At 51.5% G+C, this 12,035-nt stretch overlaps 1 protein-coding gene across 3 annotated transcripts in view; it reads left to right on the forward strand.

Annotated features, from left to right (window-relative positions):
- Window positions 1–583: 583 nt before the first annotated feature.
- LOC144889673 (E3 ubiquitin/ISG15 ligase TRIM25-like) overlaps window positions 584–12,035 on the forward strand; it is a 33,720-nt gene continuing 22,268 nt past the window's right edge. For all 3 annotated transcript variants that reach the window (XM_078770825.1, XM_078770826.1, XM_078770827.1), the window contains exons 1-3: window positions 584–656; window positions 2,560–3,225; window positions 10,550–10,645. In XM_078770825.1, the coding sequence (XP_078626951.1) occupies window positions 2,605–3,225; window positions 10,550–10,645 (717 nt within the window). In that variant the 5' untranslated portion in view covers window positions 584–656; window positions 2,560–2,604. The remainder of the gene's footprint in view (window positions 657–2,559; window positions 3,226–10,549; window positions 10,646–12,035) is intronic.

The raw sequence follows: 12,035 nt of genomic DNA on the forward strand, positions 1-12,035 counted from the left end.
CCACATCCTTCTCCTCCCCCTCCCACATCCTTCTCCTCCCCCTCCCACATCCTTCTCCTCCCCCTCCCACATCCTTCTCCTCCCCCTCCCACATCCTTCTCCTCCCCCTCCCACATCCTTCTCCTCCCCTCCCACATCCTTCTCCTCCCCCTCCCACATCCTTCTCCTCCCCCTCCCACATCTTCCTCCTACTCCTCTCCTCCTCCCCTCCGCCTCCTCCCCTCCGCCTTCTCCTCCCCCTCGAACATCGATCGGAGAAATCCGTGGATCGGGATTCGGGAATGATGTTTGTTTTGATAAATGATAACGAGATGAGAACGAGTTTGTTTATTAAACGGGATAATCAGAGATAACGGGTTTAAAATAAACGTTATCATCACATGAAAGGGTTTGAACTCCCGCGGAATGTTCCCTCATTCGGTTATTCATTCACAAGAAAATAAACTTCAGGTGAAAAACAAGATGAAAAATCCAGCTTGTGTTATTAAATTAATCACGTGACCTGCTGGGAGACTCGAATGTGCGGGAGTTCACACGTTCATGCTACGAGGCTGCGTCATCACGTTGTTCATGACGTCACTGAACGAGGCTCCACCCCCTATGACCTCAGTTCGCGGAAGTTTTTACGCGATTCAAAATCTTCATCAGCAGGAGAGGTAACATGTCCGTACTCGTACCCGGGTTAAGGAGTTATCAAGTTATTAATGTTGAAATGTTGAACAATGATCGTGTTTGTTTCACTCTGCTAATGAAGGAGTGTGTGGAGAGTGCGATCGGGAAGATCCGTGTGGTTCGGCAGGATGACGTCAGTTTTAGGGAGTGAGAGGCAGACAGAGTTCCAGGTTCATTCGTTTCACCACCGTTAGATCGATGGAGGTTTTGTTTTCATGTCTGTTTATCTATTTGTGAACAAGATATCTGAAAGAGTTGTGGCCGGACACGGACGAAACATGGTGGAGACGCTGGGTGTCGGACAAGGACGAAACATGATGGAGACGCTGGGTGTGGGACACGGACGATTTTATTTTATTCCAAGTCGAGGCTCATGTAAGAGCTAACATATGGAACATATAATAAAGGGAGCGAGAGGGTTGAGGGGGAAGTTCAATAACAGTGGAAAAGAGGAATATCGGGAGATTTGTGGAAGAGAGAGGGAGGGCTGGGTGCGAGGTTAAAGGTTCGAATCCGGCAAACGTTTGAATCCGTTAACGGTTCGAATCAGGTGAAGATTCAAATCAATTCAAGGTTCGAACCTGGTAAACGTTTGAATCGGTTAAAGGTTCGATTTCGGTAAACCTTTGAATAAGCTGAAGGTTCGAATCCGGTAAACGTTTGAATCGGTTAAAGGTTCGATTTCGGTAAACCTTTGAATAAGCTAAAGGTTAGAATCCGGTAAACGTTTGAATCGGCGGTCAATGGTTCAAATCCGGTAAACGGTTGAATTGGGTAAAGGTTCGAATCCGGTAAACGTTTGAATCGGTTAATGGTTCGAATCCGGTAAACGTTTGAATCGGTTAAAGGTTCGAATCCGGTAAACGTTTGAGTCGGTTAAAGGTTCGAATCCGGTAAACGTTTGAATCAGTTAAAGGTTCGAATCCGGTAAACGTTTGAATCGGTTAATGGTTCGAATCCGGTAAACGTTTGAATCAGTTAATGGTTCGAATCCGGTAAACGTACATGGGATAAACAAGATGGACACTACAAGGGATTTTAGGAAAAAAACCACGGAATTTGAAGGAGGTGGGTTTGATGTAGGTTAACGGGGGTAGAAAAGATCAAGGTTTTGGATGGGGGAAGATAAGAGATGGTGGTGAACACCTGTTTTGCAGACCCGGAGGGAGGAGTGGGTCTAGTTATACTACTTATGCTAGTTAAACTAGTTATACACCAAAACAAACAACAAAAACGACCGGGAAACTTATTTTTGAGGAAGTTGGTAGAGGTGAAAATCGCACATCCACAGCTCAGAGACTGGAACCGGAAGTGATCAGTGATGATACCAGGTGAACCTTTCGAACTTCGTTTTACGAAAACTCCCATTGAGTGATGGAGCAGATGGTTCCCTCATGAAATCTTATTATAATCTCTGTTTATGTGTTTGTCGACACTAGTACATTGTCATGAGACACCTGGCACTCTGTTGTGTTACCTGTTTGTGATGATCGAGTGCACCTTCTGATGATCTTCTTATCCAGTTTGTCATTTCATTTAATACCCTGAATGATTATTCCGAACGTTAACACTCGGGGAATGTTCTTTATGTGAATACGCAAGGAAAATCCCATCAAATGATGGATTCACCCATTCAACACAACACACAGGATTACAACAGATACAAAGTTATCGATTACATCCGAAAAATTATTTGCAATAAATAATGCAGTTCAATAAATAAGACTCTCTGGGGAAGATTGGCGGTGACAGGAGAAATTTGTCAACACATTCCATATTGGAATGAGAGCGTTGTAATTTCAGCATGCTACATTAATTATTTACATGTATATATATACTTGCTCTTCCATGACTTAAATATTTATAATTTTCAATCTCCATTTGCAGGTTTCAATTCAACCCTGCTCCACACTCTTCTCTCACCCCAAGGAAATGGCTTCTTCTTCTTCTTCTTATTCTGATATTGGAGTTATTTTGAATGAACTCACATGCCCAGTGTGCTTTGAACTCTACAAGGAGCCCATTTGTTTGCCATGCGGCCACTCGTTTTGTCGGTTGTGCCTGGAGACATCCTGGGAGAACAGGGAAGCAGATGCAGGTTATGTTTGTCCAAATTGCCGTGAGGTTTTTCCACAAAAACCAAAGCTCATGAAGAATATGATCATTGCCAACTTGGTAGAAAATGTGAAGTTGAAAAAGGGAAAGTTTGGATTGGAGGTCCGAGATACAGAACATGGTGATGTGAATGTTAAGGAACGAATGAAATCAGGGGACAGTGAGAGTTTCTGTGAGGTTTGTAATAGAGAGGCAGCCAAGAGGTGTGTACCTTGTGAGATCCTCTGCTGTGCGAAACACCTGAAGCCTCATCAACAGAAAAGGCACAAACTGGTGGATCCTGGAGTGAAGATTGAGGAACTAAGATGCATTGAGCACGGAAAGCCAATCCAACTCTATTGTAAGGATGATGGGAGCTTGATGTGCGTCACGTGCACAGGTGGACAACATCGGGACCACGACGTTGTTGCTTTGGAGATTGCTCATGCTGAACTGAAGGTGAGTAAATCAGTGAAAAAATAGTTATTGGATGTGTTATATCGATACTATTTTGGTTATTTCCGTGAAATAAGCTCATAGAATGTGTCCAGGTGCCCAGCCGTCCGTCCGTGTGTATATATGTACATCTATCAACATTTGACGAAAATATCTCCTCACAAACTACCCGACCAATTATGGATCGAATGTGTAACGATTTATCAGGCCAGCAAGGTCCCACCCATTGTGCTCACCATCTGTATGAGTGCCCCCTTTAAAGGAGGTAATGAAGGAGCCGTGCTCCCACGTCGATCGGAAGAATGGACGCGACAAAAAGCTGGAATTCGTCCGAGTTGCTTTATTCAAACAAAACAGCTCAGGTACTCTGAAAAGCCCGTTTATCGGGCAGCAAGATATATACACACATTATCCCGGAGCGTTTGCCCGGGAACGGCGAGAGGGGGCGTGGCCACGGCCTGGCAAGTCGAGGGCGGGCATGCCCGGGCGTCCTGGACGAGCCCGGCATGGTGATCGCTCCGCGTCCTTGGTAGGTGCAAGGCGATTGTGAAAACCCAGCGGCAGCCGCTACACACGTCCCCCCAGAATCGACTTGCACCGGCAAGGTCAATTTGAGGGGGGTCCTGATGACCCGGCCGAAGCGACCCCTGGCGGGTCGTGGGGGGGGGGTCCAGTGTGGTGGTGGGCGGTCGAGTGGGGGGCACCGTGGATGGGGGGCGGCCTCGCCGCGGCAGAAGGTCCAACCGTGGCGGTTGGTGGATGTCCACGTGTGCCGGCTTGAGGCGGTCCACCGCAATCCGGTCCGACCTGCCGCTGATGTCGATGATGAACGACTTGTCGTCCCGTCGCAGGACCCGGAAGGGCCCATCGTACGGCCGCCGGAGTGGCCCCCGATGTGCGTCATGACGCACAAAAACATACTCCGCTGTGCGAAATGCTGGGGGGACGTAGGACTGGGGGTCACCGTGGTGGGATGTTGGCATGGGGGCAAACCGTCGGGCGGCCTCCTGGAGGTCCGAGCACTGGCGAGCTGCGGACCAGCGACTGGTAGCGTCGGGCACGAACTCGCCCGGGACGCGTAGCGCCTGGCCATAGACAAGCTCGGCGGTGGATGCCCGGAGGTCCTCCTTGGGGGCCGTGCGGAGGCCCAAAAGGACCCAAGGCAGCCAGTCGGCCCAACTGCCGTCCTGAAGGCAGGCCATGAGCGCGGCCTTCATGGAGTGGTAGAATCGCTCGCACAACCCGTTGGCTTGGGGGTGGTAGGCCGTAGTACGGTGGAGCTTGACCCCCAGGTTGCGGGTGACTGTGCCCCACAGCTCGGAGGTGAACTGTGGCCCGCGGTCTGACGAGATGTCCGCCGGTGCGCCGAAGTGGTCGACCCAGGTGGCGATGAAAGCCTGCGCCACGTCGGCGGTGGTGGTGGAGACGAGGGGAACGGCCTCCGGCCACCTGGTGGTCCTGTCCACCATGGTGAACAGGTGTGTGAACCCCCGTGACGGGGGGAGGGGGCCCACCAGATCCACGTTGACGTTGTCGAAACATCGTTCGGGCACGGTGAAAGGTGCCAGCGGGGCCTGGGTGTGTCGGTGGACCTTGGCCTGTTGGCAGGCTGTGCAGGTGCTGGTCCAATCGCGGACGTCCCGTTGAAGGCCGTGCCAGACGAATCGCGCCGACACTAGCTTCTGGGAAGCTTTCCGGCCCGGGTTGGAAAGGCCGCGGAGGGAGGCGAAGATGCGGCGTTGCCAGGTAACGGGCACGATGGGGCGAGGCTGGCCTTGGGAGACGTCGCAGAGCAGGACAGTGTCCGCGAAGGGGATGTCGGCCAGGCGGAGGCCCGTGTCCGCCGCCCGGAGGGCTTGCACCATGGTGTCGGTGGTTTGGTCCGCCGCCATAAGCATGAAGTCCACGCCGAGGTGGACCACGTTCACGCTGGCCCGAGAAAGACAGTCGGCCACGGCGTTGTTTTTGCCGGCGACGTGCCTGATGTCCGTGGTAAACTCCGACACGGCGGAGAGGGGGCACTGTTGGTGGGCCAACCACGGCTCTGTGACCTTGGCCATTGCGTAAACCAACGGCTTGTGGTCGACGAACACCGTGAAGGGTCGGCCCTCCAGGAGGTGGCGGAAATGGCGAACGGCCAGGTGTAGACTGAGGAGCTCACGGTCAAACGTACTGTATTTGAGCTCGTTTGGCCGGAGCTGCCGGCTGAAAAAAGCGAGTGGCTGCCAAACCCCGTTCACCCATTGCTCATGTACGGCGCCCACCGCGTAGTCGGAGGCATCCGTGGTGAGGGCGATGGGAGCGTTGAGCACCGGGTGAGCGAGCAGTGTTGCGTCGGCGAGGGCCCGCTTTGAGCTTTGGAAGGCCGCGTCCATTGCTGCGGACCAGACGATGTCGTGCTTGGCCGGCTTGCCCCGGAGGGCTTCGTAGAGGGGCCGCATGAGTTGAGCAGCGCGGGGCATGAAGCGGTGATAGAAATTCACCATTCCCAGGAATTCCTGCAGGGCCTTTATGGAGCGGGGACGCGGAAACGTGGTGATGGCCTCGACCTTGGTTGGCAGCGGCACGGCCCCGTTCTTGGTGATGTGGTGGCCCAAAAAATCAACAGCCATCGTGCCGAAGTGGCATTTGGCCGGGTTGACGATGAGGCCATGCTCGCTGAGGCACCCGAACAGTGTTCGGAGGTGGAGGAGGTGCTCGGCCCGGGACGTGCTGGCGACGAGGATGTCGTCCAGGTAAACGAAGAGGAACGGCAGGTCACGCAGCACGCCGTCCATCAAGTGCTGGAATGCCTGAGCCGCGTTCTTGAGACCAAAAGGCATCCGTAGGAATTCGAATAGGCCGAACGGCGTGATGACGGCCATTTTATGGACGTCGGCCGCCCTGACAGGTACCTGGTGATATCCCCGTATGAGGTCGATTTTTGAAAAAATGACCCGTCCCGCCAGACGGGCGGAGAAGTCTTGGATGTGCGGGATCGGATACCTGTCGGGGGGGGGGGGGGGTAGCGTCGTTAAGACGGCGGTAGTCGCCACATGGGCGCCAGCCGCTCCCTGGCTTTGGGACGATGTGTAGTGGCGAAGCCCACGCGCTATCGGAGCGCTGCACGATGCTGAGGGGTTCTAAAGCGTCGAACTCGGCTTTGGCCACGGCGAGCTTGGCTGGGTCGAGGCGGCGGGCTCTGGCGTAGACCGGCGGGCCCGTGGTTGGTATGTGGTGCTCGATCCCATGTCGTACTGCGACGGCCGAAAACGTCGGCCGCGTGAGGGCCGGGAACTCCGTGAGCAGGTGAGCAAACTCGTTCGCCGCCGGGAGGGCGCATGCCAGCTCGGTCGGAGCGGAGCTGCTCAATGTGCATACCAGGGAGCTGAAGGTTTCGGCGTTGATTAGGCGACGCCGTTGGACGTCCACCAGCAGTCCGTGTGCGCAGAGGAAGTCGGCGCCTAGCAGAGCCATGGGCACGTTTGCGGTTACAAACATCCAAGTAAAGCGTTGGCCGCCGAAGCAGAGGGTGACGTTGCGCGGGCCGAAGGTGCGGATGGCCGATCCGTTGGCCGCAACCAAGGAGGGGCTGCAAACCGCGGACTGCCTGTCCTGGTCAGAGGCGGGTATGACGCTCAGTTGGGCGCCGGTGTCGCACAGGAAGCGCCGTCCGGACACTTTGTCCGTGATGAACAGTAAGTTGCCCGTGTGGCCGGCGCTCATGGCTGGTAATGAACGCCGGCCCGGCCGTTTCCCGGCCTGCCGAAGGTGCACGGGGGTCGGCATGTCCGCGCCTTCTGTCCGAACCTGGCATGATAGTTACACCACACTTGGTCAGGTGGAGGCCCCGGTCGTCGTGCTGGAGGTGGTCGGCTCTGCGTAGCGGTCGCCGATTGCGTCGGCAGTTCAGTCGTCGACCGTGCCGGGTGCATGGGCATTGCGACGGACGGCGGTGGGCTCCAGGTCGCTGCTGCAATACGTTGGCCTGCCACGGAGATCTTGTCGGCTTCCCTGGCGAGGGCACGGGGATCCGCGATCGTCGTGCTTGCCAGGGCAAGGTGTACTGGGCTAGGCAGCTGACAGAGGAACAGCTCCCGGAACAGGAATGCCGGAGAGTGCTCGCCGAGCAGCGAAAGCATGTAGTCCATTCGCTCAGACGGGCGCGTGTCGCCGAGCTCGGGCAGGTCGAGTAGGCGCCGTGCGCGTTCCGCCGATGGGAGTGCAAAAGCGTCGAGGAGGAGCTTTTTAATCGCGCCGTATTTGTCAGCGGCTGGCGGGCTCTCGAGGAGGCTCAGGGCACGGGCCGCGGTGGCTGAACCGAGCGCTGCTACCACATGGTGGAAGCGGGTGTCGTCGGCCGTGATGCCTCGCAGGGCGAACAGGGAGTCCGCCCGGGCGAACCAAACCACCGCGTGAGCCTCCCAGAAGGTAGGCAGTTTAAGGGCAACTGCCGTGTCCATGTCGGTAGGTCACCAATGAAGGAGCCGTGCTCCCATGTCGATCGGAAGAATGGACGCGACAAAAAGCTGGAATTCGTCCGAGTTGCTTTATTCAAACAAAACAGCTCAGGTACTCTGAAAAGCCCGTTTATCGGGCAGCAATATATATACACACATTATCCCGGAGCGTTTGCCCGGGAACGGCGAGAGGGGGCGTGGCCGGGCGTACCGGACGTGGCCTGGCAAGTCGAGAGCGGGCGTGGCCGGGCGTGCCCGGGCATGCCCTGGCGTCCCGGCCGAGGCCTGGCAAGTTAAGCGCGGGCCTGCCCGGGCGTCCTGGACGAGCCCGGCATGGTGATCGCTCCGCGTCCTTGGTAGGTGCAAGGCGATTGTGAAAATCCAGCGGTAGCCGCTGCAGTAAAAAGGATCTGCCTTAAATATTGGTATTTTATTTAAAAATCATCTTTTCAGAAACAATGAGACAGATCCGGACCAAACTTGTCAAGAGGCATCGGGACCATGCCCTAACCATAGGTTGTGCTCCTTATGGGAAATCTCACCTGGAAAAGGGGCCATGGGCCCCTCCCAAATCCATCATTTTCACGAAAACATCTCCACAACTACCTCAACGATTATGGACCAAATTTGGTACAACGCATCAGGGCCTGTTGCTAGAATCTCAGATAAGCCTGTCCTGTGGTTAAACCGCATATCCGGAGCATTAAATGTGTCCGCTGGAAAGGTTCCAGTAAGTAGGCCTGGGAAAGTAATGTTACCTTTATAGGGTTATCTAGAAATGCCGTACCACAGGGCAATGAAATACCATAGGGCCAGGTAGAATTGTATAGATTACCATGCTCCATATGTTGCAATGAAGAAGAAGAAACCCCATGTACCATAAGTATGGAGCCATTGGACCATATGCCGTGTAAGAGTTTATCTTTGTTCCCATGATGAGGGGTGTGGTTATGTTAATTAGTTAGGGATTAATGGTAAATTCCCTGTATGTAAATGGCCTCTGTACTTTTCCCCTTGTTCCTTATGACGCACTAAAAACATACGCTACACCTAATATAAACAGTAAATGAAAACCAACCGGAACAGGACATTAAACAATACTGCTGGCGCTGTCAGCGGCCACATCACAACATCATGCAGGCAGGTCCGTGAGGCCACACCCTGAAGAGCAGTGATTGGTCTGGTATTGTCGAGTGATGAGAGGGACTCGCTGATGGGAGCAGGCAGAGATGTCATCGCGATGACATGAGAACCTTGAGAACGAAAGAACGGGGTCCAGACATTTGTCCCTCTCTTGGTCCTGGCTTTGGTCATAGGCGGTCATGTTTTACCTGTGTGGTCGCCTGTGAGGAGATCGCTGAAAGCTTTTTGGGTGCCTTTTGGGAGCTTTGCAAGTGAAAGGGAGGAGTTTTTGGCAGCTGTGTTGTTCTTCAGAGGCGGAAGGGGCCGCGAGCGAGCCGTAGGTGGTCATGCTATCTGCTTGCCTCGCGCCGGTGGCCACTAAGGGCGCGGTGCCACCGCCATCTTGTGCGCTTCCCATGGGGTGCCTTCAAGCTTCAACGACCACCAAGCTCCCAAAGTGCTCGTCGAGACCAGAGCTGAGTGCTGGCAGAAACATTAATTATTTTTTGCTGCGACGAGCAGCTCCAGGAGAGGACCGCGTTGTTGTTGTTGTTGTTGTTGTTGTTGATGTTGGGGTACCTTTTTGAACAGCGCATGCACATACATGATACACAATGTGCATGCGCGCATTATTGCAACAGATATCCTCATGATTCTACATGTTGCAGCTGGTGACCACACTGTGGTCATTTTTCTCTTGGTATTTTATCATACCCCTTGTCTGTATACGAGTCCGTATGGAGGGTCCCTCAATTAGAATTTTAGTTTTACCATGCATTCTTTTGTTACCGACATTTCTTTCAATAAAGCCAGTATTTTTGCATTATAATTCCGTGTCGGGTTTGAGTTGATTATCACTGGTTCAAAGACGTCCAGTGGGACCCATGAAGGTAAGAGCTTCGTTACCCATCACTGCCCTCATCCCCCGCGCGTATTCACATCGCCATTAGATTGAACGCCTTGGAGTAAAAGCTCAATCGGCTATCCGTCCCCAGGGGTGCTCACCCTGGGAACGCGACAGTAAGGTCTCATGGGATTGTGCTCCTCATCCGGATCTGTCCCCTGTAAGAGGCTGAAAAGGGGTTTTTGCTTCTGTTGAACATGAGGTAATGTCGCTGATCCGACTTCTCTCTTTCATATAATTTTAGTATATCGTATTTTTCAAATTCCATCTGCAGAATTGGGCATGGGGAAATAACCGTCAGTCCCCCACGGCACCCCCCCCCCCCCAGCCATCTACTGTCAAGAGAGCTGAGAAACGGTTTTAGTGATTAATGTCATCCTGGGACTTTTTCTCGAACAGCTCTAGAGTTAAAGAGAAGAGATGATTTCAAAATTTTAATAAAATTCCCATCACATTAACTGTGCTCCTTATCACAAATGTATATTCCATCTCTATATATAGTTGTATTTTCTGTCTGTTTGTGCACCAAAATAATTGGCCCAACCGGTAGTAACCCCATAATATTGCATGCAAATCCTCTTGGCAGATGGAGATGCAAGAAAACATTTTCAAACCTACAGGTTAGGGGTTTCAAGGTGGGGGGCGGGGGGGGGGAGACCAAAATTCTCTAGATGTAAATGTGTATCGTATAGCACCACCCGGTGTCAGCCCGTATTACAATTCATCTTGTATCTTCTAAATTCCTTCCACACAAGGTGCGGTTACCTCTGCTAGTATTTATATAATCTTGTGCAGGATGTTCCTTTTTAATCCACCACCGGTTCACGATTCTTCACTTCTGTTGTTTCTTTATTTTGTGCAGGATGTTTTGGCTGCAAAGTATCCTCATGTGTCAGAGTCAATGGAGAGCGTTGCATCCCAACTACGGCATGTTCAGGAAGAGGAAGCGCAAGCAGAGGTGGGAATCACCAATAAGTCATCGTTGTTTTGTGAAGGGATGTTCGATGATGTCCTTCCTGCTGTCCTTTCTTCCTTCCGTGTCTGCGTCAGTTATCAATGTTTTTTTTGTTTTTTTTCCAACGATAACTGGAGAACCACTGAAGGGGTTTTAACCAAACTTGGCACAAGTATGGATTGAAATTCAAAAGATAAACTGATGGTATTTTTGGGTTCAACAGGTGAAAGTCTCATTTTACAGAGCACAAGTCGAGTTGCAAACATCAAATGTTGTTACTCTTCTCCTTCTCTGTTTCCTCTCTTTCTCTCTCTCCCTTCTGTGACTTTTAATTTTTATGGCATAGCCCATAGAGCAAAGCCGTATAGAACAGTGTTTGCCCGTCCGTATGTACGTATGTACGTCCCCTCAAACGTATACCAATCAGAGCTGAGGATCTGGTCATATGAAAAGGTGAAGTGATTACGTCTGACGTCATTACGGCGGTACGTGGCTAACTCCTCACACATTTTGACTCCAATTTCGTTCAGGCCGAACATATAATTGAAACGTTTTGCAGTTTTGTTTTTAGTTTATTTTAATTTATATTTAAATTTAGCAAACGTTGGAGTTCCAATGCTTCAATATGAATTCATCATGACTGTCCAGACACCTTGAGCTCCCTGCATTGTACGGTTCGGTGCTGGGTTCTGCCTCTGAGGCTTACTTGGTTATGCAGTGACCGATCCTCTGATGGTGTCGGTGCCGGCGAGGTGCACCCTCCCTCCCATGCCAGCATGGACTGTGTGCACCTTGCTGCATCTGATGTTATTATTGTTATCAAAATGCAGTATTTGTAAATTGACTGTAATTTAGCCTTTTGGCTTATATTATTGTATTAATATAAGACTGTAATCTTAAGTTACAGTTAAATCAATTAAATTGTCTGAAAAATGGCCTCGAAAGGTGTTTTTATTTTATTTTATTGCATTATTATTACTAGCAACGGGACCGCCCTAAAGGCGGGGCTTCAATTGGGAAGCCCAAATGAAAAGGCAAAATATCAGAAATTTAAGGCTTTTTCTTTATTTTAAACGATGCATATAAACATCCATTGAATCATATCACACACAAATCTTCAAAATCTAAACAGTACATGGCACCCATTTTGAAAAAAGATTGAATTCTGCAAAACGGAAGTGGCCGCTACACGTCTTTCTCAGTCGCACGTTTATGTGTGAAGAGTGCGCGCCAAATCTAATGGAAGCGGCCGCTTCACCTGTTTCTCAGTCGCTTTTCACACGCTGCCAAGTTACTTTGGAACCGCATGTTTATATAGGAAGAGTTCATCAGGAGTCGATCTACTCTCTCCTGGTATGTATAATTTCAACAAAAGCCACATCATTGTTCATAT

The sequence above is a fragment of the Myxine glutinosa genome, chromosome 1 (genome assembly GCF_964187855.1).
Source record: "Myxine glutinosa chromosome 1, kmMyxGlut1.1, whole genome shotgun sequence".
NCBI classification, from domain to species: domain Eukaryota; kingdom Metazoa; phylum Chordata; class Myxini; order Myxiniformes; family Myxinidae; genus Myxine; species Myxine glutinosa.